This window comes from Onychomys torridus, chromosome 7 (genome assembly GCF_903995425.1).
Source record: "Onychomys torridus chromosome 7, mOncTor1.1, whole genome shotgun sequence".
Classification (NCBI taxonomy): domain Eukaryota; kingdom Metazoa; phylum Chordata; class Mammalia; order Rodentia; family Cricetidae; genus Onychomys; species Onychomys torridus.
The window spans coordinates 46,675,897-46,701,795 of NC_050449.1; the positions used below are offsets into that span (position 1 = coordinate 46,675,897).

Here is a 25,899-nt window from a genome sequence, read left to right on the forward strand (position 1 = left end):
ATAGCTCCTGGTACAATAAGAGGCCTTGTCTCAAAAAACACCCAGAATTGACCTCTGGCCTCCACACACATGTCCATACACATGTATGCACACCTATACATACACATGCACACACAAGAATACATACAGTATACAGATATAAATTTTATAAAGTATATTTAATCCTTCTGTCCATATTTCTTAAACTTTATATTTTCTTCTATATTTCTATATTTACACTAATCTTTCTACCAAACTAATCTCCCAACAAACCATTTTCTGTCTCCAAAGGCATTAACAATGAATGGTGCTAGGTCAAAGGTATTTTCCCTTGCTATCATCCACAAGAAATAATACCACGTGCTTATAGGTTTAGTTCCATCCAGTTTAATCAAAATCTAGAAAGTCACTGAAACCAGATAGCCTGATGGTGCTGGGAACACAGCCCTTCTGCTAAACCATGTATGACACCAATAAGTCATATCACTTATTTCAGCGTGCTAGTCTATAGTTTCTGTTCTAGAAGGCTCATTTTCTATATGTTCAAACCAGTAAAGCTATATCCTTTCAGCTGGGCGGTGGTGGGGCATGCCTTTAATCCCAGCAGTTGGGAGGCAGAGGCAGGTGGATCTCTGGGAGTTTGAGGCCAGCCTGGGGTACAGAGTAAGTTCCAGGAAAGGCACAAAGCTACACAGAGAAACCCTGTCTTGAAAAACCAAAACAATATCCTTTCAGCATCTTCTATTTCCTGAACCAATAATCAAATGACCTGCTAGTCAGGTCATACATCACAACATTACCAGCATTTTCAGCATCAGGTGGTTAATTTCTAACATTTCTCCTCACAAATAACTGATCTGAAGAATGATTAGTCTGACTTGGCCATTCCAGACTATACACACATTTCAAAATGTCAGATGTACATTATTAAATTAAAAAATCAGTGTAGGCAATTCTTACTAAGACTTTTTTAGTTCAGAATAGCAATTCAAGAACATTAAGTCATATTTGCAGATTCAAATTTCATTGTTGAAGATAATTTGCAAGAACTCTATGCCACCTAGAAATCTAGCTTAATACAAGAAAATATTAATCTCTCCATCAGAAAATGCAATCAAAACTTATAACAATTTCAGTGAAAAAATAAGAAGTTAAGTTTATCAAGTACACTAGATGCCAGGCTGCTTCAAACCTAAAAATCATCTTAGAATTTCCCGTGTCTCTAATAAGATTATACACAGGTAAATTTTAAGTAACACTTTTTAAAATTAAGAAGAATCTTAAGAAACTTTTTAAAATTAAGAAGTAATCTATGTAAAAGTTCCGTTACTTAAAACTTTTAGCTATGAACATGCAACATAGTAACAGCAGAAACTGATGAAATACAATTTAATTATATAAATTAAATTCCAAAAACAAATCTTGAATTCAAAGATGACTTACCCTTTGAGCTCTTTCTTTTAAATCTTGATCTTGGGCTAAAAATGATTCTAATTTTTTCTGCACATCAATAAGTTTTTCTGGATTGATTCTTTTTAATAAAAAAAAAACAATTAAACTAAAAATCAATCTTAATTTTAAAAACAGGAATAATACACAGCATTTTCTTACTCCCCCTCAATTTGACTTGAGTGTTTAACATTATTTCTCATCTATGGACCAAGAATAACACAGGAAAAAGGAAATGACAGGACAGTAGATTTCTCCAAACAAATGATGAATAAAAGAGTTTACCTATACTAATGCCATTATTACCATTGGTTACTTCTTAATTCTATAAAGTTAGAAAGTAGATTCCCATAGGACATAAATTAATGAAATGAAACTCAATGTCATTTTTACAAATGCCCCTGCTTTAAATCAAATATATAAAATCAATTTCAAGTAATTAAGACATAAAAACATTGACTTATTTAAAATTAGACATATAAGAAACATCAAATTTTGCTCAACTATGCGATAGCAAAGAATGAAAGGGTCTACATTTCACAAGAAACTCCATTTGATTTCCCAACTTCAAACTGATTTATTATATTACTCCAATATTAGAGTAGCAACAGGCAAACAATGAGTGTAAATGGAGTTGTTTTTCCTTTTTTTTAAGATTGATTGATTGATTGATTGATTGATTTTTATTATTATGTGTGCAGTGTTCTGCCTGCATGTATGCCTGCAGGCCATAGAGTGAGCCACCATGGGGTTGCTGGGAATTGAACTCAGGAACTCTGGAAGAGCAGCCAGTGCCCTTAACCTCTCAGCCATCTTTCCAGACCTATTTTTCCTTTATTAATAGAGAAATTTTTCAAAACATACAAAGCTACTCATCTAAACAATTTAATTCATGATCAATGTTTATGTTTATATTCTATATCTAATAGTTGAAATTACTTTTAGGCAAATCAAACAGTTTTTCAATGTCTCCAATACAAGAAAGACTGATGGATTCCACTATGCCCAATGTATATATCCTCATTAGAGGAGATTATGATCCTTTGAAATGAAAGAACCCACAAAATGATTTCATCCAAGGGGTATCATCCTTTCAATCTCCAATGCTCCTTAAAACTAATAAATTCTTTCTCTTAATTTGCTGTATTCTGCAAAATTGTTTCAATATATATACTTTTTTTAAAGGGATCAGGACTGGGAAGATGACTCAGATGGTAAAGTGCCTGCCATACATGCATGAGGATCTAAGTTCAGTACTGTAGCATTGAGGCACTGCAGGATGTGTCTGCAACCTCAGCCCTTGGGGGAGGATGTAGAGAAACTGGAGACAGGTAGAACCCTAGAGCTCATTGGCTCAGCTGCCAGGCTAGCCAAAGTAATAAGCTTCAGGTTCAAAGAGAGACCCTGCCTCAAAAATAAAGATGGAGAGTAGTCAAGGAAAGACACTCAGTTTGACCTCATGCCTCCACGGGAACAGAGACATATATGTACAGGCATACATGTAAATACCACAAATATACCACACATATACACAACAATAACAACACATACACAAACAGGTTTCTTTTTAATATTTCCAAAAAGAAGGCAACTGAAGCCAAATGTGGTAGTGAATGCCTACAATTTCAGCATTTGGGAAATGGAGACCACCTAAACTACACAGTACATTTGAAGGTAGCCTGGGCTACAAGAGACCCTCTCAATCAATCAATGAACCAATCATTCAAACAATAAATAACTCTTTACCATTACCATGTTTGTTTTAACGTTAATTCAATAGGTAAATTAATAAAATCCATCACTTCAATACATATAAAAGTAATAAAATCTAAGTTATTTATAAACTAGAAATAGAAAACTTCAAAATAAGAAATATCTTCTCTTAAAAAAATAAAGGCTAGAGCTAATATCATCCTTATTATAAGTGAGAACCTTCCAGTTTTCCCACTAAAATCAAGAACAAAGCAAGGGGTGCTGGAGAAATGGCTCAGTAGCTAGCCATTCTTCTAGAGGACCTGGGTTCAATTCTCAGCACCCACATGGCAGCTCACAACTATCTGTAGCTCCAGATCCAAAGGATCTGACATCCTCTTTCGACTCCCACTAGCACCAGAAACACAGGACAAAGAACATACATGCAAGACATCCATGCACATAAAATGATAAAGGAAAAGAACAAAGCGGGGGAACTCTGCTTTTCAACGTAGTAAAACCAAATGAGGAAAATTAAAAGCATACTGATTGGGGGGAAAAAAATAAAAATATGCTTGTTTGAAGGTGAAATGATGACCTACTAGGAAAATCAAAAGAAAGGAACAAAATGTTCCTGAAACTATTAAAAACTATTACAAGGCTTCAGAATGTAAATATACCAAAGGCTAAGAAAGTATGAACAATATGTACATAAAGAAAACTACAAAACTCCGATGAAAGAAATCAAAGAATAATCATAATTTTTTCAATTTCAGGAAAATTCAATCTTGTCAAGGTTCCAATCTATTTCTCACTTAATCTGCAGATTCAATGTAATACCAATACAAATCCCAGCCAGGTATTTTATGGGTATCTATAAACTGACTCCAAACACACGCTGCAAGGCTGCCAGGTTCCAACCTCCAGACTTAGTACACAGCTATAATAATCAACACACAGCTATAATAATCAACACAGTACAGTAATTGCCAAAAGAACAAATCAAGGAGAACAGAGTCTCGAAATACAGCCACATGTACAGTCAACAGATCTCTGAGAAAGGAACTACTACAACATAAAGACACAAAATTAGTCTTTCTAATAAATATTAGAAAACACATGAATCCTAGCACATATGTAAAAAAATTCAACATGAATCATAAGTCTAACTATATAGCAGAGAGGGGCTCAGGAGATGGCTAAGTGGGCAAAGTTGTACACAAGCAGGAACACCTGAGTCTGGATTTCCAGCACCAACCTGATACAATGGACACACTCATGCACACCTGAAGCCCAGCACTGCAACCTGAGGGATGGAATAGGGGAAGGGACAGACAGATCGTAGGAGCTTGCCAGCCAGCCAGGGTCACTGAGAGACCTCATCTCAGAGAGTAAGGTAAGAAAGCATTTGAAAAAGGCATCCTGACATCAACCTCTAGTGGACACACACAAAATTTCTAGCAAAGACCACAGGAAAAAATTTAGATGGTCTTGAGTATGGTAATGACATTAAATGCAATATTAAAAGGCTAATCCATGAAAACAGTTCATTGACTAGAGCATGAAGTTCAGGCCTCTGCTCCCTGGACCACCACCAGATGAACGGCTCTGCTCTACCACACCTCCTTGCCATAACATAACCTCGGAAGCCATGAAATGAACTCCTTCCTTCCTTCAAGATGGACCTCTCAGATACTAATCACAGTGACACCAAGAGCAGCGTTCATATGAACTAGGGACTCGGGGTGACACTGATACGTCAATGAACTCATAAATTGCAACAAGTCAGCAACCTGCTGGCTGCTGTCACTAGGAGATGTACACGTGTAGGCACATGTGGAGCAGCTATAATTTCCTTCCAATCTGCTGTCAGCATAAAATTTCTTCTCCTAAGACTTCGTTAAAGTATTTTCCCCTCTATATTAGAAGCCAGATGGTCAAAGATTAGGAGGAAGAAGGAAGGAAGTGTAGGCAATAAGCACAGTGACATCATGTTCTCACTCCTAACAGCAGCACAGGAACAGCTAGCTCTTACTTGATCTCCTTCACAGGCACTTTCTTCTGGAGAAGCTGCTGCACCATCCCTTGTTCTTCTGAGGGTAGTAAAATTAATAGAGCTTCGCCATCCTCTTTGTATCTAAACAAAAGAAAAAAATTAAAATGCATCAATACAATCTTCATTTTACTATTTTGACAGTAAAATGAGTAGATGACATGAAATCAAGTTCAATTAGTAAATGCTAGAAAAACCCACTTTTAATCTTCTGTGATATCAGAAAAGTAGAGACTCCAGCTGCCTTACATCAAATTTCAATCACCTGCTATAATTCCCACTGCCATCAAGGCTGTACTTCAAAAGTAGAGCCAGCATCTAAAAAGTAAGCAATTAGCCGAATTCATCTTTTGAGAAGGGGGTCTCAATATCACAGGCAAGGATGTCACTGCTTTTGTTTGTAGCCCGGGCTGGCCTCCGGCAACAAGAGGCCCAACTCCAAAAGGTACATTTTAAAATAAGTCCATACAAATATATCAAGGAGACTGCTTCCACCCAAACCACAAGAGTATTCTGACAAAACTGTCGATTAAACATTGCAACCAAAGATGCCTAAGAAATCAGTTTGTCGGGAACACTGACATACATGCCTGTAATTCCTGAACACAGGAGGCTAAGGCAGAGGAACTGCTGCAGATTCAAGGCAGGGTTGAGCTACACAGCAAAACTCTGTCTCAGAAAACCAAAATATATAAATCAATTCATCTTCCTATGGATTTTACTGATACCTTTAAAATAAAACTTTTCAGGTCAATTTAAAAAATGGGCCTACTCAGGTAAAAACCTCCAATCCTTCTAACTGCTCTTGCCTCACCTAAAGCCAAGTCTTATTTCATACTATACCTTAAGAAATCTGTGCTGCACAGGCCAAAGCCTTCCTAAAGTACTGAAGTTGCTTGTGCTGCCTGAACACAGTTTACTAACACCACAGTGCCCGCTGCTACACATAAGCAACAAAATGGAATCAAATGGGATATTTAGGAATTTTTTGGATACACAGAAGAAAACATAATCTCAAAGCATTCTTTACACTCATGCTATAAAATCTGAGGGGCACATGTTTATAACCAAGCAAGTGCCTACTTACTGAGAGGCCAGGACTCAGGAATAAACCAAACACAAAGAAGCAGAGCTCTGTCTTCAAGCAATGTAACATTCATCCTAAGAAGCCACGACAAACACATACAAGCCCAAGATTCAGGATGACGAGCAAAGAATGACAAAGGACAGCCACAGGCCACAAGCACTACCAACTCAGAAGTGGAGAACAAATATTCACAAGTGCCAGAGAAAAATAGGAGAGCCGATGGAATTTCAGGTAGGTCTTTAAGGGAGACAGAAAGGAGCCTAAAGTGTTCTAAAAGAAAGCTGTGACATGGCAGAAGAAACCAGACAACACCAAGCTGATTTAGTAAAAAGAGACCTAAAAAAGGGAAAGTCCACAGTTGGAATACAAAATGAACAGCAGGGAAGATGACTTAAAAAGGTACATTCAAGCCTGATTTTGCACTACCCAGAATGCCTCTGCAAGAGTCTGTAACACTGTCTGCAGATACTATTTTGTCACTGAATGGCGAAAGAGAAACTGGCTTTAATAACTTACCTAAGAGATGGTACTGTACTTTTATTGTAAAAACTAAAGGAAAAGCTGGGCAGTGGTGGTGCACGCCTTTAATCCCAGCACTCCGGAGGCAGAGCCAGGTGGATCTCTGTGAGTTTGAGGCCAGCCTGGTCTACCCAGTGAGTTCCAGGAAAGGCGCAAAGCTACACAGAGAAACCCTGTCTCGGGAAAAAAAAAAAAAAAAAACCTAAAGGAAAGCTTTTTACCTTTCATATTTGCTGTGGATATCGCTCTGTGTAAATAAAGTTCTGATTGGCCAGTGGCCAGGCAGGAAGTATAGGCGGGACAAGAGAGTAGAGAATTCTGGGAAGTAGAAGACTGGAGAGAGACACCGCCAGCTGCCTCCAGGAGAAGCAACATGTAAAGGAGACACCGCCAGCCGCCACCATGAGAAGCAACATGTAAAGACACTGGTAAGCCACAAGCCATGTGGCAAAGTATAGACTAACAGAAATGGGTTAATTTAAGATAGAAAAAGTAGATAACAAGAAGCCTGTCACAGCCAAACAGTTTGTAAACAATGTCAGTTTCTGTGTGCTTTTGTGGGACTGGCAGGTAGAGAGATTTGATCTGACTGGGCCAGGCAGGAAAACTCTAACTACACATATTAATCTTAAAATTCAATTTAATAAGGAAAAAAATATATCCTTATATGAACAGACTGAAAAAGATTAAAACATACCAAAATGTTAAGCTATCTTATTATAGATAATTTGTTAATTTTTTAAAATCATATTAATATGCCAAGCAGTAAGATGGTGAGAAAACAGACATTCTGCAGATTATTAAAAAAGTTGAATGCCTGTATGAACAGTTATTAAAAAATCAGTATTAAATCCCAGCACTCAGGAGGCAGAGGCAGGCGGATCTGTGTGAGTTCAAGGCTAGTCTGATCTATAGGATGAGTTCCAGGACAGCCAAGGCTACATAGAGAAACCCTATCTTAAAAAAGCAAAACAAAAAAAATCAATAATGCAGGATTTTGATTACTAATATAGAGGAATCTATAAGAGCATGACAGACAATTCTACCTAATAATCTAGATATTAAGAAGACTGTCCAGAAATAATGACATCTTCAATGAACCCTCAAGAATCAGCAGCAAGTCTAACATTAAGGGTGGAAACACAGAAAGGACAGTCAAGTTTTGCAAGGAAAAAGGTAGTACTTCAGAAATAAAGGAATACCTGAATATTTTTGTCTTCATGCTTATTTAATTTTCTTGTAAACAGAGGAAATACGACTATATAAATACCCCTTTATCTAATTATCTGTTTGGAACTGAAAAAACGAGTTGTAAATACCTTCCTCGTTGTTTAAATGCAAAATTGTATGACTCAAAGTTATTCATCTTCATATACTACAAAAAAAATATGAGTTTAAAACATTCCCCTTTAGCCATTAGACTAAACCATACATGATGCAGAAGTTATTAGCATGTAAAATAAAAAGGTGACACCCTGACCAAATAAGACAGATGACAGACCTCCCAGCTGCTACGTCTGCTCTCTGACGACAGGTCAAAAGTCAGAAGACAGCAGGGCAGTGGTGGCACACACCTCTAATCCAGCACTCGGGAGGCAGAGCAGGCAGATCTCTGAGTTCCAGGACAGCCAGGGCTACACAGAGAAACCCTGCCTCGAAAGCAAGAGAAGTCGGAGGGCAAGCTGAGGGGGCAGCACGAGGGAACTCAGAAAAAGCACCACAGGCTTTGCTGAGCAGCCTGAGGGAAGACGAGGTCAGATACCCTTTTCACATCCAGGTAAAAAGCTAAGGCACTCCCATAACTCAAGCGCTAGGAAGAAGGGGAAACAGGAGAAAACCTCTAGGTCTTACTGACCACCAGTTAGAAAACAACTTTACAGTACAATCTAGTAATAAGAAACGCTGTGGGATGTTCAAGTATGTCAAATGTGTTGCTCTGATTGGTTAAAATAAAACAATGATTGGCCAGTAGCCAGGCAGGAAATGTGACAAGCAGAGATGAGAATTCTGGGAAGTGGAAGGCGGAGGCAGAGAGAGCTGCCAGTCGCCACCATGACAAGAGAGATGTAAGGTACAGGTAAGCCACAAGCCACGTGGCAAAGTATAGATTAATAGAAATGGGTTAATTTAAGATAGAAGAAGTAGATAACAAGAAGCCTGCCACGGCCATACAGTTTATAAGTAATATATACGTCTGAGTGATTATTTTATACGTGGGTTGTGGGACCACAGGGGCTTGGTGGCACCTGGAGAGAAGCTCTCCAGCTACAGAGAAAAGTAAAGAAGTAAAAGAAAACCAACTAATCATTCTAACATATCTAAATGTGATAAATGATACAGAAAGAAAAGGGTGCAAAGGAGTGGTTTGATGAGGATATCAGAAACAGCCACACAGATAACTGTGGGAAAAGTGTTATATCAGAAACAACTAATATAAAAGGCCCTAAGGCAACAGTATGTCTAACATATATAAGCAGCAGCAAAACCTGGAACAATAAGATACATACATATATACATACATGCATACATACATACATGCATACATACATACATACATACATACAGGAAAGTGTATGGGCCTGTCACTGACTTAACTGAGAAGCCCTCACAGGAGAGAATTTGACTTGTGTTTTCAAAAAACACTCTGCCTGCTGGATTGAATAGACCACAGGAAAGTAAGAGCAGAGGAAGTGCCTGAAACATGGCCAGCTCCTAAGAAGTATCAGACCCTTACTTGCCTCTGCACATCTACTAGCTGTATTTCATCCCAGCTCTTCAATGCTGCAAGTTACAAGGATTTGCTCTGCCCTTCATTAAGCTTTTAAAGTCCAGTTGTCAACATAAGCAGAAAACCATATAAGGATGCAAGTTCCTCCTAGAGAAAAAGAGACTCAGTAGAACTTTAAAATTCCTAGCTAAGTGAATTTTCAAGAATAGGAAATTTCATTTGAAAATACTGTTCCTATCATATACCTAATAACATTAACATTAGACTTAATTCTTGGGGAAATTGTCTTTTCTCTATTATTTCAGTTTGCAAAAAGCTAAGGACTCTTTAAAAATTTCTCATTGATTCCGTAAACTAAGAACATTTTCTGCAAACCATGAACCCTTCCCAATTTAGGAATTTTAACTAGTTTACACAACTTCATACTTGCTGTTAAGATGTAGACCAAAGACATATGAAATACAAAAGCTTGGATCTGCTGTCCCCTAGTGGAATCACAGCTTACTATCTAAATTAACTCAAAATTTTGAGAATTACAAACAAGGTGACTTTGGAAGACAGCTAAAATGATATTTTCTCTCAGTACTCTAGAACAGAAAAAGGTACATATAAACTCCCATCTTCTATCCTCGCCTCCCTACAACCCACAAACAACAGGCTTATCTGGTGTGTGCCTACTTCCTAATTACAAATCTTCCGTGTTTTTAACTACAAATTTTTATTTAAAATAAAAGTCTGGCTTTTGAAAACCGAAACTGCAAGCCTTAAAGACAATTGCTTCTAAGTAGCAAAATGTACCACAGGATATGTCACAACAAACAACCTTCACTCACTTGTCTCAAAAAGGACATCATTTTGTTAATTAAGTGAATTAGGGAATTTTTCTTTGCTATAGATCCAAAGAATTTATTAAAGATCAAAGAATCGAGTAAAATAATAAATGCTCAGAGGCAATAAACACCTGAATCACCCTTTATTTTTCCTTGGTAAAGCACATATTCTCCAACTTCAGCAATTTTTCTAACAAAATCACTTTTTTTGTTGTTGGTTTTTTTTTTTTTTCGAGACAGGGTTTCTCTGTGTAGTTTTGGTGCCTGTCCTAGATCTCACTCCATAGACCAGGCTGGCCTCGAACTCACAGAGATCCACCTGGCTCTGCCTCCCAAGTGTTGGGATTAAAGGTATGCACCACCACCACCTTGCCACAAAATCACTTTTTTATATTTTTGTATGAATGTTCAATTCCAAAAGCAAACACTTTCTGGCAACCTGGTTTTAATTACAGCCTAACACGGGATTCTAATTAGTTTCAATTTTTAATTTAGCCTTCATTCAACTCAATTATTTAGTCTCATGGCCCAGGAAGCTTTTTCATTATCTCTAAACCCATTAACGCCCATTTGAGACCACCAGAGAAAAAAGGAAGCGTAACATATGCTAACCTTTTCCCTGACCATACATCTGAAATAGTCAATTTAGAATGTATTGTTTATGTATGAAGGGTCAGATTTCTACTTTAAAAGTTAATGACTGTGTTAAAAAATACATTAAAATAGTCTTTAAAATGATATTCTCTTTGAGAGAGAGAGAGAGAGAGAGAGAGAGAATAGTATCCTCTCTGACTCAACATTTCAGTGCTGTCCTAAATCTTCAGCTCCACAACCATCAAGACTTAATTTAATGCTCACCATAGCATGTTCAACTACACTGTATTCCTTCCCACCAACTTCTCCAAACCTGAAAACCTGGAACACTTCCCTTTCTTGAACCATTTCTTGATATACTGAAATGCTTATTAATCTCACATAGATTTCAAAATACTGCTAAATATATCCTATGAAGGAATCAGTGTCCACTTTCCACATCACACAACTGTCACAGGTGAAAGGCCTGTAGCCATCTTCTAGTCTAATATTTTTGCAAGACACCATTACTAGTCAAAGACCTACAGAACAAAAAAAATGCAGATGTGCATGGGTGCATGCACCAAATTTTTACATACTACATGTTTACTAAAGGGAATTAAGTCATAGGGAAAAGGTTTTTATCACCAGCTTCCATTATGACTTCTCAAAACATCTCATTGTGAAAAGTAATCCAAATGTGAACCTAGAATAGTAGGGTGCACCTTCTTAGGAAACGGAAAACAGGGCTGATGAGATGGTTTATGGGTAAAGGCACCTGCCACCAAAGCCTGGAAAGCTGAGCTCAGTCCCTGGAACTCAAGTGAAAGGGGAAAAGGAAAACTGATTCCCAAAGTTATCCTCTGACCTCCAGGAATGGCATGTGTACTCACACATACATCAAGCGCTTACACACTTGCACACACAATAATAGTAATTAAAAACACAACAGTTTTGTGTCCCATTCTTCTTAGTTCTCAAGAGAAAACAAATTTTAGAGGCTAGTCTGTCTCACTGCAATGATATCTTCTATAGAACTCAGTCTCAACTCTTACCTCTTGTTTAAAATATATCATTAATTTCAATTCTTTTGTACCTTCTAGCATATCAATGTACTTTAAAATGTGCTTGCCATTATACTACTGTCTTCCTTCTTTTGTTTTTTTTTGTTTGTTTGTTTGTTTGCTTGGGTTTTTTTGGTTTTTTTTGTTTTTTGGTTTTTTTTTTTTTTTTGGTTTTTCGAGACAGGGTTTCTCTGTGTAGCTTTGCGCCTTTCCTGAAACTTGCTTTGGAGACGAGGCTGGCCTCAAACTCACAGAGATCCGCCTGCCTCTGCCTCCCAAGTGGCAGGATTAAAGGTGTGCGCCACCACCACCACCCAGCCCCTTCTTTTGTTCTTAAAAGAAATACATCTGAGTATATTTTTATTACAGTAATGTTGGATGGTGACCCATGGTGTAAATTCAAATCAATCAGAAAACGCTTAGACACTCTTAATCGTCTATGAAAATTAGGAAACAGGAAAGGAGACATTCTACTTATTAGGCTGTAGGAAACCATAAAAAACTTCTTACTTCAGCTGAAAAAAAAGTCTCTACATACAAAAACATCTATTATTTTCTTCAAAGTTAGCCAAAAACAATGTGAAGGAAGGGAGGAAAGGAAGGGAAAGTCTGCAAAGAAGGAAGGATGGGAGGAAGGGAAGGGCGAGTAAGAAAGAGGAGAGAGACTCAGAGAGAGGAAGGAAGAGGAGGAAGGAGTGGACACAGACCAGGTAGAAAGATGAAGCTGGTTAGGGAAACAATCTCTGGCCCTTACGCCCGAGAATCCTCTCATCCCTGGGAAAGCCTTGAAATCAGAAGCAGATGCTAGTCCAGTGAGATCAACACCAAAATCCACCGAAGTACCAAATTACACCATTTTGATGGCAAGAAAACAGTAAGAAAATATACAGCAAAGAAACAGTCCACCCATAGCTAATCATAATTAACATGACCTTATTATAATTAATATTTATGCTATTTACAATCCTTAACCATAATAAATATCATATTACAACAATTTCACTGAAAGGCTATTCATCTGTTTTCCATTTTTTGTTGTCCTCTCTATGGTGAATGTACATGTTTCATGTGAGTGTGTGATGTAAAGTCTCTGGACTGCTGTTAGTGTCCTTCCCCACCTGCTCTCCATCTCATTGTGAGACCATCTCTCACTGAACCTGGAACTCATCTACTCAGCTAGACTAGCTGGCCAATGAGTTCCAGGAATCTACCTGTCTCTACCAACAGCTCTGGGAACGCAGATGCACGTCACTTTCCAAGTGTTTGTACATGGGTACCAATGATTCAAACTCAGGCCCTCATACACGCATGGCAAGCACTACAGACCTCACAGATGCTAGGACAGCAGTCTTCCACTGGACTATATTGTCGGTCCTCTTTTAACTTCTTTCTAAAGCAAGTCTAAACTGCCTAGCTTGCCTTAAGCTTACTCTGAAGCCCAGGCAAGCCTTGAATTTTAAGACCCACCTGCCAAGCCGGTGGCGGTGGTGCATGCCTTTAATCCCAGCACTTGGGAGGCAGAGGGAGGCGGATCTCTGTGAGTTCAAGGCCAGCCTGGGCTACAGAGTGAGTTCCAGGAAAGGCACAAAGCTACACAGAGAAACCTTGTCTCGGAAAAAAAGAAAAGAAAAGAAAGACCCAACTGCCTCAGCCTTCCAATCTCAGCTGAGAGCCACCACATCCAGATTTCATCTCTCTACTTTCTTAAGATGAATTTCTGGACAAAGAAGTATTACGGCAAAAAGAAGTACTCTAAGGCTTTTGAGAAGCATTACCAAATGAGAGCCAAAAAGAGGTTAGCCCTTCATAATTCTACAAGTTTACTGTAATCTCAATAGTACTAACATATTACATAATCCTTTTCATTCATCTAGATCCATTTGTAATTTAACTCAAAATAACTGAGACTTTGTTTTATGTTCCAGACATTTTCCCCATGGCTCTTTAGCCAGCATAATATTGGAATATTTAAAAAAGAGAGAGAAACAAACAAATGAAAAAGTCAGTGGGAGGGGCCTTTAAATCTTAGTCAGAAAAGGAAACCTGTGACTCCTACCAACCCTGTCCCTTACTAAACCCTATTCCACAGAAATTAAGAGTACAACCTAGACTAGAGAAGTCGGACTGTCTGGTTTAAATCTACGCTCTTTATATCTTCAAACATTTTGTATTACTGCGTAAACACTTGATTTCCTCATATGAAAACAGAGACGTCATGAAGATTCAATGGGATGATGTTCAGTAAGCAGTTCTTAGAAAAGTTTAGAAGGGTAAATTAAAACACTAAAACTTCATGGACTGTTCTCAGCTACAACAGCCTTCAGGCTATAATTTTTTTTTAATTTGTTTGCTTATTTTGCATGCGTGTGTAAGAAAGAGAGCGAGAATGCCAGTCTTTGTGGAGGTCAGAAGAACATTCTGGAGGTGGTTCTCATCTTCCCCCTGGTAAAGAAGAGGCTCTCTTGTCTGCTGAGGCATTGTTACTCCAGGCTAGCTGGTTTGCCAGCATGTGCACAAACCAGCTAGCCATCTTACCATAGGAATACAGAGGTGAGTACCTAGGGATCAAACTCAGGTTGTTAGGCTTCCATGGCAAGCAATTTTATCCACTAAGCCATCTCCCTAGTCCTATCAAAAAGTTACTGACTCACAACAAAACACTAGCACTCACATACCTAATTGTTCCATTCTTTGTTTATCTACAGCTGGAGCAGAAGCAAGCTTTGTTATGAAACAGTACAAAAGCAAAGAAATGGGCCAGCACACCTACCTGGCAGTTCTACCAGCTCTGTGAATATACGTGTTAGCATCCTCTGGACAATCAAACTGAAGAACCCAATTCACAGCTGGAAAATCTACACGGAAGAAATACGAAGGAAAAAAAAGAAACAACAATTTCAATATCTAGCCTGCTGTACTAAAGTTATTTTACAGTATTGTGTGCCAAGATTTCCTATCACATCTCACTAACAAGACTTTATTAAAAATAAAATTGGAGCCAGGCGGTGGTGGTGCACGCCTTTAATCCCAGCACTCGGGAGGCAGAGGCAGGCAGATCTCTGTAAGTTCAAGGCCAGCCTGGACTATAGAGTGAGTTCCAGGAAAGGCGCAAAGCTACACAGAGAAACCCTGTCTCGAAAAACCAAAAAAATAAAAATAAAAATAAATAATAATAAAATTGGTTGTATTAACCAAGAAATTATAAATATTTCTCGACTTTGACAAAGTAAACTAAACTTACATGGCTTCTTTCTGAAACAGAAGACACAGTGCTTTGTGATGACAATGAAGTGCCCTGATGTTTAATGACCTAAACATCACTCATCATAGGTCCCACCCAGTAAACTGGTTTCTGGGTCTGAGGACATGGTTTAGTTTGGTAAAGTGCCTGTCACACAAACATGAGGATCTTAATTTGGATTCCCATTACTCATATTAATAAAAATGTTTTAGCCGGGCAGTGGTGGTGCATGCCTTTAATCCCAGCACTTGGGAGGCAGAGCCAGGTGGATCTCTGTGAGTTCAAGGCCAGCCTGGTCTACAGAGCTAGATCCAGGAAAGGTGCAAAAAGCTACACAGAGAAACCCTGTCTCGGGGGGGGGGGGGGGGGTAGTTTTTAAGTCAGGAATAGAAGCCCTTTCCTCTTACCTCCAGCACCAGGGAGTCAGGAATAAGAAGATATTTGGTGGCTAGCTGTTTTAACAGATTCTGTGAACTACAAATTCAGTGAGCTACTATATATCAAAAAAATAAGGTGGAAAGCATAGAAGACATTAGACATCGCCTCTAGCCTCCACACTCTTTGCACACACATGAACATATACATGGACATACAGACACAAAAAATAATAAAAATAAGTAAGATTTTAAAATTTTTAAATATTTTTTGAATTTACATAAAGCTTTACTTTTCTGGCTAATCCTACCTCCAAATAAACTGATAAGCAATTATACACCCTATATTTCTGTATACTACAAGTTTTATTTCATTTTCAAAGAAGCCTGTTCTCAATTTCTCAGAACTAACTCTACTCACTTATAGGGTTTGCTATAAGGATTTCTAATGATAATAAGAAAAATAATTTTTGCCTGACATTCTTTCAGTTTTTTGAGACAAAATTTCTCTGTGAGCCCTGACTGTCCTGGAACTCGCTCTGTAGACCAGGCTGGCCTCAAACTTGGAGATCAGTCTACCTCTGCCTCCCAAATGCTGAGATTAATGGAATAAACCACCCACCAGCACCTGGCATAATAAGTGATTTTTTAACAAAAAGAAAAAGAAAAAAAAATCACTCTAAGACGGCTAAGATGACAAAGAGAACCACTTAAAAATAATACTTTCCAGCTGTAAGTGGTTATACACACCTTCAGTCCCAGCACTTGGGATCTCTGTGATTTGAGGCCATCTAGTGTACAAAGCTAGTTCTCGACCAGCTAGAACTACAGAGTGAGACGATCTCAAAAGAAGGTGACTGCTGAAGCAGGGTAGTGTGTTGACTTACCGTGTGTGCATGCTTATGACAAACCATAATTAATTAAACAGTAAGAGTAGCTGAGGAATTCAAGTTACGCGCTCTCTATCACTTCCACCTCACCCTACCCACAAAGTTACAAGGTACATGTCACCATAGTACCTTTCTAAAATAAAATTAAAGTATGAATACAATGTCATTAAAAATCAGAATGACTAATCAAAAACTGGATTTCACTGATTTTTCTTGTTAAATTTCAGTTTTAAACTTTTAATCCTTTCATCTTCCTTGGATGACTATGGAGGCTCCTCAGGATTATGATTTAAATATCAGAAAACATAGCCAAGCTCACAAGAGATGCAAATACTACACAAAGTTTCACTGTCATCTGTCATTGTTTATCAACTTACCAATTTACTAATGTCTCTCCCACAAGATCTGAGACTCAGAGTTCCAAAAAAACACCCTATAAGTAAATATATTTGCCGACCACAAAATGATACTCCAGCTAGTTTGCTTACCCAATCCTCTGGCTGCAATGTCAGTAGCAAAAAGCACCGCCGCCCTCTTTCGGACAAACTCGTTGTAGACCTCCATTCTTCTCATCTGCTGTTGCCGGCCGTGGAGAGCAAGGATAGAGATGCCTGGGCGCAGCCGGCAGAACACCCTGTACAGGTACTGAACCTGGGCAAAAGCAGAAGGGTAAGTATGGTCCTCCAAATGGAGTATAAACTTCACCAACTGTCAGTTTTTTAGAAAAAACATAATCGAGAATTAAAGTCTTGAAACATTTTTGCTCACATATTTTCTAAAAGAATTTTAATTTCAAAAAATTTTAAAAATCTCAATTACAAAAAATATAATTTGAAAAAAAGAAAAAATTGTTCTTATATTTTTAAGCCACCTAAATTCTTTCCAGTTTTGAATAGCTGTAAGAATATAACTTCTATGAAACTATGTATTTTAAATTAAACAGTTTTGTCATATAAATATCCAGGGGATTCTAAATAGTAAAGCTAAGGGAAACGCATGAAGAACTCTTAACAGAAGTAAGCTTTGTCTCCTTCCCTCCTGCAACTTTCCTTTCTATCTCTTGACCTCACAGAACTGAAGCTTAGGTTTTAAGCTTGGAAGTCTTTTATTACTCACACTGTAATTCATAAATTTCTACAACAAAATGTCCTCAAGTTGTACATTTATCTCCTATAGCAACAGGCTGTACTAGCCTTCTCCTCTGACTGAGCACTTAGCTGACCTCCTTCCTGAAAAGATAGAACTTAATAACTGAGACATAAATAAAATTTTGTTATAAATATATTTCAATGTATAGGCCTAGAGGAGTTAACTATTGTTTTAGTTTTATTTCTTTACTAGGTACTTACTACTAACTGGATACTGTTAGACTGTAGCAGAATTCAACATTATTTCTAACACATATTAAGAAAATTTCTTCACATATATTTTTTTGAAAAATGGACCCAAAGGAAACAACTTTTTGAACTATAAAAATGCCAAAACCACAATAAAAGATGACTATAATGCAAAACCCCTGAAATGTACAACTTGTTACTAGTCATAAGTGTTTTCGCTTTACCAACATCAAAACTCTGTATTAGAACACAGGTCTGCCCCTAAACACGTAAAATGCATTTACTTCTAAAGGGAATTATGTGTCACCTTCCTTTTTGGACCAACCACTGCTATTTATTATTACTTCTATGTTCTTTAATACTCTAGAGCCACAGAAGCTCTGATTCTAGCACATTATTGTAAAGATACACAAAGGGGCAACCATGGAAAGGGAGATGGTAAAGGCGAATCTGCAGGCCACAGATGCACGGAGGCAAGGTAGTTTTAAGAAAAACACACACAGAAATTCAGTTAAATTACTTCAAGAAAACTTTCTGCAATCTGACTCTCCTGAATCAAGAATGGGCTTCAATTCCTGTTCTTTAACAAGCCAGCTGAAGTGGGAGGTAAGTGTGGCCTAAAACCTTATGGAGTCTAAGATTGGACTTCTCTAACAGAAAGTCATTAGAGGGTTTTAGGCAAATCAGTGACATATTCTAGTGGCCACTTCTCAAGAACTTCTGGCTAAAGTAGGAAATCTAAAAGAATGGGAGGGACAAATAGGAGGCAAACAGAAAGTTAAGCATGGTCCAAACTGTACTGGAGCATGGGAGATGACAAGAAGGTTTAAAGCTAAATGAATTACCAATAACATCACTATGGATGAAACACAGGAAGTAAGGATTACAAAAATGGAGAAAAGTTGGGGGAAGCAGATCTGGGAACAGCAACTCTTACATTGTTGTTTGAGAGATTTCTACATACAACTGGATAGTCTCAGCAGGGGAGCTCAGGAAAGTAATCAGGACTTGAGATGTAGATTCTGCAGTTGACAGCATACAGATTGCATTCACACCACGAGAAAGTCATGAAGTTACCCATAAAGCATACTAAGAAAAGGGGGCAGAAAAGAGATCAGATGTACCCAAATCCCAGCAAACAGAGGAAAAACCCAGCAAAAGTAGTTAAAATAGATCAAGCAGCAGGGTAGAAAAAAGACAGGTTAATGGGTATAGAGTCAAATTTTTAAGAAAGAGGAAATGCTTCTTCGTGGGCAAGTAAGATAAGAACTGATAACTGAGCACAAACTGGAAAGTTGTATCCTTTAAGAGCTGACTGAATACAGGGTTAAGAACAGAACAGAAGGTGAAGAAGTTGATTCAACTAGTGGGAATAAGTCTTTAGGAGTACAGAAAAAGTCAGGAACATTAGGTTTGCTTTTAATTCTTAGTATAGCAAATTATCAACAAAAGGTAGAGAGAAAAATGGGCAAGACAAAGGGACATTTGTGCAGAAGAAGACAGCCTAGAACACAAAGGGTTAGTCACTGCGGAAGTGGCTCTTGGTTAGCAACTTGATTAGAGGGAGAAAATTAATAAAGCACACTCCCTGACACAGCCATGAGGGCTTTTCCAGACAGGACTACCTAAGGGGAGGGGACTAAATGTGGGGGCATGTGGAGCAGGCCTTCTTTCTCTGCTCCCTGGCCGCCATGACATGACCTCTTCTCTTCCCACAAGTCAGAGAGAAATTCACCGACATATTTAGCACGCTAAGCTACTGCAATGGCAATAAGCCTAGAGTTTATTATATGTCATCACCAGGAATCTTAAATATAAAGAGAAAGTAGTATATAAATCAACCATGAGCTCTTCTCCTTAAGGGAGAACAAATAAGCTTCTCTGAATCCCTTACTCCTAGTATAAGGCTGATTTTCATCAATTACTTATTAACTAAATATGGACATAGACAAAATATTATAGAAAGATTTTTTTTAAAGGACAACTGATCCTAAAAGGATCCTAAAAAGGACTTTCAGGTATAACAATTCAAATTGGCCTTAAAAAGCACCAACTATTTACCCAAAGGCAGGGTAAAGATATGTAGGGTAAGCATTCCAAAAAGAGATGACCATGAACAAAGATTTGAGGCACAGATAAAAAGGAATATTCAGTTCCGTATTCTTGGAGGAAAAAAGAACTGCCACATCATAAAAGCCTCATCTTATTCTAGCTAAGTTCCTTCTACCAATACTTTTGATGGAGACTACTGTGTTCCCAGAATCATTAACATCAAAACAGTACTGAATGGAAGATAGCAAAATGTCTGCCTTCAATGGGCTTGAAGTCTCATTCATGATTTCTTTTCCAACAAAAACACAGGATTAAGCCAGGCAGTAGTGGCGCACACCTTTAATCCCAGCATCTGGAAGGCAGAGGCAGGCAAGTCTCTGAGTTTGAGGACAGCCTGGTCTATAGAGCGAGTTCCAGGACAGGCTCCAAAGCTATACAGAGAAACCCTGTCTCAAGAAAAAAAAAAAAAAAAAAAAAACCCACAGGATCATCAATTTTTACAGATCTGTCTCCTAGCATTGCATAGCACACAGCGTCATGATTTGTCTAACTGAAATATGACAGCTCAAGGACAGTGATCCAACACAAATACATTCAAAAGGAAAAATTAAGGAGTCAATACCTCTTTGCAGCTGGAAAAGAACACAATACTCTTCTTCTTTAGGTGGCTTCTCAAAAAGGAAAACAGCACACTGATTTTTTGGTGCAGCTCACAAACTATATAGTTCTGTTCCAATGTAGCAGGGGTGCTTGTAAAATCAAGAAAAACAAATTATTTTAACAATGTCATATTGCTGCTTTGAAATCAACACTAAAAAATGGAAATTCACCAGTAGTCCATTCTCCCAATTTCTACTGCACAAACACTTTTTTCTCTATTGTCCCCTATAAAAGAAACTCACCATGGCTAAATACATCCAAAATCTTCTAGAGGTTGTATGAAAATATACACACACAGCAGTATAAGATCAAGAGTCAACCACAAAAAGAAGGTAAAGACCACTGTCTGTGAGAAGCAGCACTGGAAAACTTTGCTGGGCTGATGGCTAATGTCTACATCTTTTATTGAGTTAGGGATCAGAGAAATATAAACATTCATCTAAACAAATCAGACTTAACATCTGCATATTTCATGGTAAATTTGACAAAAAAGAAAATATATCAATATTGAACTCACATTAGTGATCATGTATGCTGAAGCATTTATAGGCATCCAACATTAAAATAGGCTAATACACAAAAGTATGAAGAAATGGCTAGTAGAGAGTAAGTACAAATACAGCAGGTATAAAGAATGTACCGTAGACATGAAAGTAGGAGGGGACTTATTAGGAAGCAGAGGTTCAATGGGGGAGAAGGGAGTAAGAGAGTAATGGAAATGTAATGACTGTGTATTATATGCATATATGTATGTATATGAGTGAAATTATGAATAAACAAAATTTTTAAGGAATGTACTGTAAACATCTCAATTTGTTACCATGTTTAAAAATTCATAATAATGTCTGAAAAGTATATATAGAGTTACTATTGGAAAAACTCTTATAATTTCATTCCAAATTAATGTGGGGTATAAAAAGATATATGGCAGGGGGTTGGGGATTTAGCTCAGTGGTAAAGTGCTTGCCTAGCAAGAGCAAGGCCCTGGGTTTGATCCTCAGCTCCAGAAAAAGAAAAGGAAAAAAAAAAAAGATATATGGCATTATTTAAAACCAAAAAAATTAAGAAAGAAATCAACCCAAATGTCCATTACTAAGGAACTTGTGGAATGAACTAATAGATACCCACACCACAAGATATTCTGCAACTATAAAAAGAATGTGAGATATATTCATGTGTCACTGTGGAGTGATCTCTGGAATCTATCATTAAGTAAAGAAACAAGTAACAGAATAGGAGAGTTTGGTACTGTGAGACTGGTGATAAACACTACATATGCATATGCTTGCATTACCAAGTGTAGCCACATTGTTTTAAGGAAAAGGGGCAGATAATCCAAAATCTAAAAGTCAAATGCTTTCAGATACCAAAAGAAATGATAAAATTGAAATTTAAATTTTCTAATTCATGATAAACTCTTATGTTGAGAGAAGGAAAAGAAAAGCCAAAGTAGGTAAGAAAATAATTGCAAACTAAACATTCAATAAAGAACTGCTCTCAGCCGGGTGGTGGTGGTGGTGGTGGTGGTGGTGGTCATGGTCGTGGCGGCGGCGGCGGCACATGCCTTTAATCCCAGCACTAGGGAGGCAGAGCCAGGCAGATCTCTGTGAGTTCGAGGCCAGCCTGGTCTACAGAGTGAGTTCCAAGACAGGCTCCAAAAAAGCTACAAAGAGAAACCCTGTCTCAAAAAAACCAAAAAAAGAAAAAGAAAAAAAAAAAAAAGAACTGTTCTTCATGAAACACAAAGAAAGCTTATAAAAACACAAATCTCCCATTTAGGAGAAAAAAATGAAGCTCTCAACAGTCACCCGCCCAAAGGCAATAATGTTTGCTGTGGATATCGCTCTGTGTAAATAAAATTCTGATTGGCCAGTGGTCAGGCAGAAAGTATAGGTGGGACAAAAAAAAAGAGAATGCTGGGAAGTAGAAGCTTGGAGGGAGACACTGCCAGCTGCCGCCATGAGAAGCAACATGTAAAGACACTGGTAAGCCACGAGCCACGTGGCAAAGTATAGACTAACAGAAATGGGTTAATTTAAGATAAAAAAAAAAGATAACAAACAGCCTGCCATGGCCATACAGTTTCTAAACAATGTAAGTTTCTGTGTGCTTTCTTGGTTGGGTCTGAGCGACTGTGGGACTGGCGGGTGAGAGAGATTTGTCCTGACTGGGCCAGACAAAAAAACTCTAACTACAAATGGCGCCCAACGTGGGGCTCGAACCCACGACCCTGAGATTAAGAGTCTCATGCTCTACCGTTTCAGTCTTACAAAGATGGATATTACACAGAGAATCTGGTTTGCCTTGTCTTTGGGATTTTTAACTGCAGAAAAAGATTTGATTGTAAAAGCTGTTGAGTTAAATAAATATGTAAATTGTAAAGGTAACTTGACTTCAAAATTTGGATATAAGGATATGTTGCTTTGGAAAAGATTCTCTGCTTTTGTTTCCACAGAAAGCCAGAGGCTGTGGATTTGTTCCAGATTAAGATACATCAGGTTTGATCAGCCAAGACCACCTGAAAGGTCTCCAATGACACCATGGCCCAGATGATCTGACATCCAAAATGGTTTCAAGGCAACTGGCTCAGAGGTTCACCCTAATGGACTACTCTATAATCCTAAAATTTTCTTTGTATCCCCATAAGATACAGCGCCCCCCTCCAGCAGGAAGTAGTAAGAGAAACTACGCCCACATTCCCAAAATTATCAAACTGGCTTTGGAGATGTAATTGGCTCATTCCTTCTCTAAATCCAGACGTATTGTTAAAAGTAAAGGTTAAGAGATTCTTCTGTCCCAAATCAAAAGAGCCCTCTGGTGTGGGACAGAGAAAAACCAATATTTTTCTTTAAACCAGGTTGATTATAAATGAGATCTCTTTCTAAAGAAGAAAGGGGGATATGATATAGATATAATAGGATGAAAGGGTAGATTAGGGAACTGACTTCTAAAGAGCAACAACTTGTTTAAAATGTTTTACATTGGTTTAGATTTTAGTCTATTGATGCAAACTTAGTTAATTTTGTTATATTGTGTGTATATTTCTACTCTTGTTTAAGGTATTATGTTTATATAGCTCATTTAAAATTGTAATGGATAATTAAAAATAGATTGATAATTAGTCATCTATGATAATCATTCTCGTAGCTATGTTAGTTAAGTCTTCTAGATATACATAGACATATTTCAGATAGATAGGTAATCTTCAAATACTTCAAAGACCTACAAAATATGGCATTTAAAATACTTTTAAAATTTAGACTTTCTGGACAGTGAGACATGTCTGTTCCTGGCAGCACCAATTTACTTCAGAAAGGAGGATGGGCATTGAAGACACTTCATATCTTATCTTCACCTTGGCAAAAATAGCCATTTGGACAACAAACTGTTCTTGCCTGGACTGCTTGATCGACTGGACATGCAGGACCCATAGAAAGGTGACCACTAAACTTTGCTTAAAAAAAAAATGGTCCTTCAGGTTCCTGCTTCACAGAGGAAACTGCCAGACATTCTACAGGACACAGAGAGAAGTGATCGAGAGACTCTAGCCCTGTGGGCTAAAGACAAATGCCCCAACTTTACAAAGGAACATTAGGTGACTGTCCAGGCTGCCAGCTGTCTCTGTCTACTCTTGCAAGACTCCCGAAAAATGCTTGCATCCTTCTCCCGGTTCTCAGGTAATATTATATCCTTCTGAGGTCTTTGATGTGGTTGAAGACTAGATAGTTATAAATTTCCTCAGTTATGATAAAAGATAAGTTAGATATAAAACCTTAGACTCACAAATATAAGATAGATAGGATATCTTCTTTAATATTGTAACTGTAATTCTTGCTTGATAATTGTTTTGTTATATGTAATTGTACTATGTAAAAGTTAAAACCTTCCTTTAAAAAAAAAAAAAAGAAAAGGGGAAGTGCTGTGGATATCGCTCTGTGTAAATAAAATTCTGATTGGCCAGTGGTCAGGCAGAAAGTATAGGTGGGACAAAAAAAAAGAGAATGCTGGGAAGTAGAAGCTTGGAGGGAGACACTGCCAGCTGCCGCCATGAGAAGCAACATGTAAAGACACTGGTAAGCCACGAGCCACGTGGCAAAGTATAGACTAACAGAAATGGGTTAATTTAAGATAAAAAAAAAAGATAACAAACAGCCTGCCATGGCCATACAGTTTCTAAACAATGTAAGTTTCTGTGTGCTTTCTTGGTTGGGTCTGAGCGACTGTGGGACTGGCGGGTGAGAGAGATTTGTCCTGACTGGGCCAGACAAAAAAACTCTAACTACAAATGTTCAGATCACAAATGAACCTAAAAGATGTTGCACAACAAGTAAAGCATATAAGATGCCCCTCGTTACTGCTTATGAGGAAAGTTCAAATTTAAAACATGATACCACTATATGCTTAAGAGCCTCCAACACCAGATTTTGAGAAATGAATGATACAACACTTTTGAAGACATTTTTTTCCCAAACCATTCTTGTCATCTAGTCCAGCAATCATACTCTTTGGCATTTACCCAGAAGAACTGAAAATTCAGTCCACACAAAAAAACCTGTACCCAGATGTTTAACAATTTTATTCCCAACCACCACAACTTAGAAGCAATCAAGATGCTCTATAAGTGAATGGATAAAATGTGTTATACTGAGATAAAGTAATTTCAGCAGTAAAAAGTTGTCAGGACTGGGGTTTAGCTCAGTGGAAGAACACCTGCAGGGCACACACAAGGCCCTGGGTTCAATCCTCAGCATACAAATTCTAAAACCTTCAGACACTAAAGAACCAAAACACCCCCATTTCAAGCAAGCCCCTCACCCCAGCTTGAAATAGGCCTGAGTTTCAAAATTCTCAGAGCTGCTGACATAGGTCCCAGGAACTCAAAAGTACAAAGTCAGGATGTTTGAAGGACTCTCTGGTAGCAATTGATTAACCACAGAATGCCCCAATGCTGGAGACAGTCTATACCCGTACTAGCACCCCTAACTGATGTAACCTTGTGATTTTTGCCTTTAAAAACCGAGCTTGCAGAGGGGCTGGCACCTCCTCTAGCCTTCACTGCATGGGGTGCTCAACTAGGTCCCTGCCACGCTGCTTGAATTGCTCCAATAAACCTTGCTTTTGCATTTCAGTGAGTTCGTGTCTCTGGTGGTCTCTTTGGGGGTCTCGTGCCCAGGGCACAACAGACACCACTGATAAAGTCCAAACAGCCTACTGAACAATGTGTTTCCTAAAGCTATCTTGTCAAAGAAAAATTAATCGTGCTTACTTAGGACTAAAATGATAAATATTTTACAAGAGATACCTCAGGATTTGAGGATGGCTCAAGAACTGTAAGATTCACATTCACGGTACATGAATGAGAGCTTGAGTT

General features: G+C 38.1%; 1 protein-coding gene across 1 annotated transcript in view; it reads right to left on the bottom strand.

The window, feature by feature from the left end:
- Ddx10 (DEAD-box helicase 10) overlaps positions 1–25,899 on the bottom strand; it is a 179,742-nt gene that overhangs the window by 135,943 nt on the left and 17,900 nt on the right. Inside the window, exons 7-11 of the mRNA XM_036193779.1 lie at positions 20,491–20,617; positions 16,968–17,130; positions 14,745–14,829; positions 5,156–5,257; positions 1,423–1,510 (exon numbers count right to left, since the gene is read on the bottom strand). Coding sequence (XP_036049672.1) covers positions 1,423–1,510; positions 5,156–5,257; positions 14,745–14,829; positions 16,968–17,130; positions 20,491–20,617 — 565 coding nt within the window. The remainder of the gene's footprint in view (positions 1–1,422; positions 1,511–5,155; positions 5,258–14,744; positions 14,830–16,967; positions 17,131–20,490; positions 20,618–25,899) is intronic.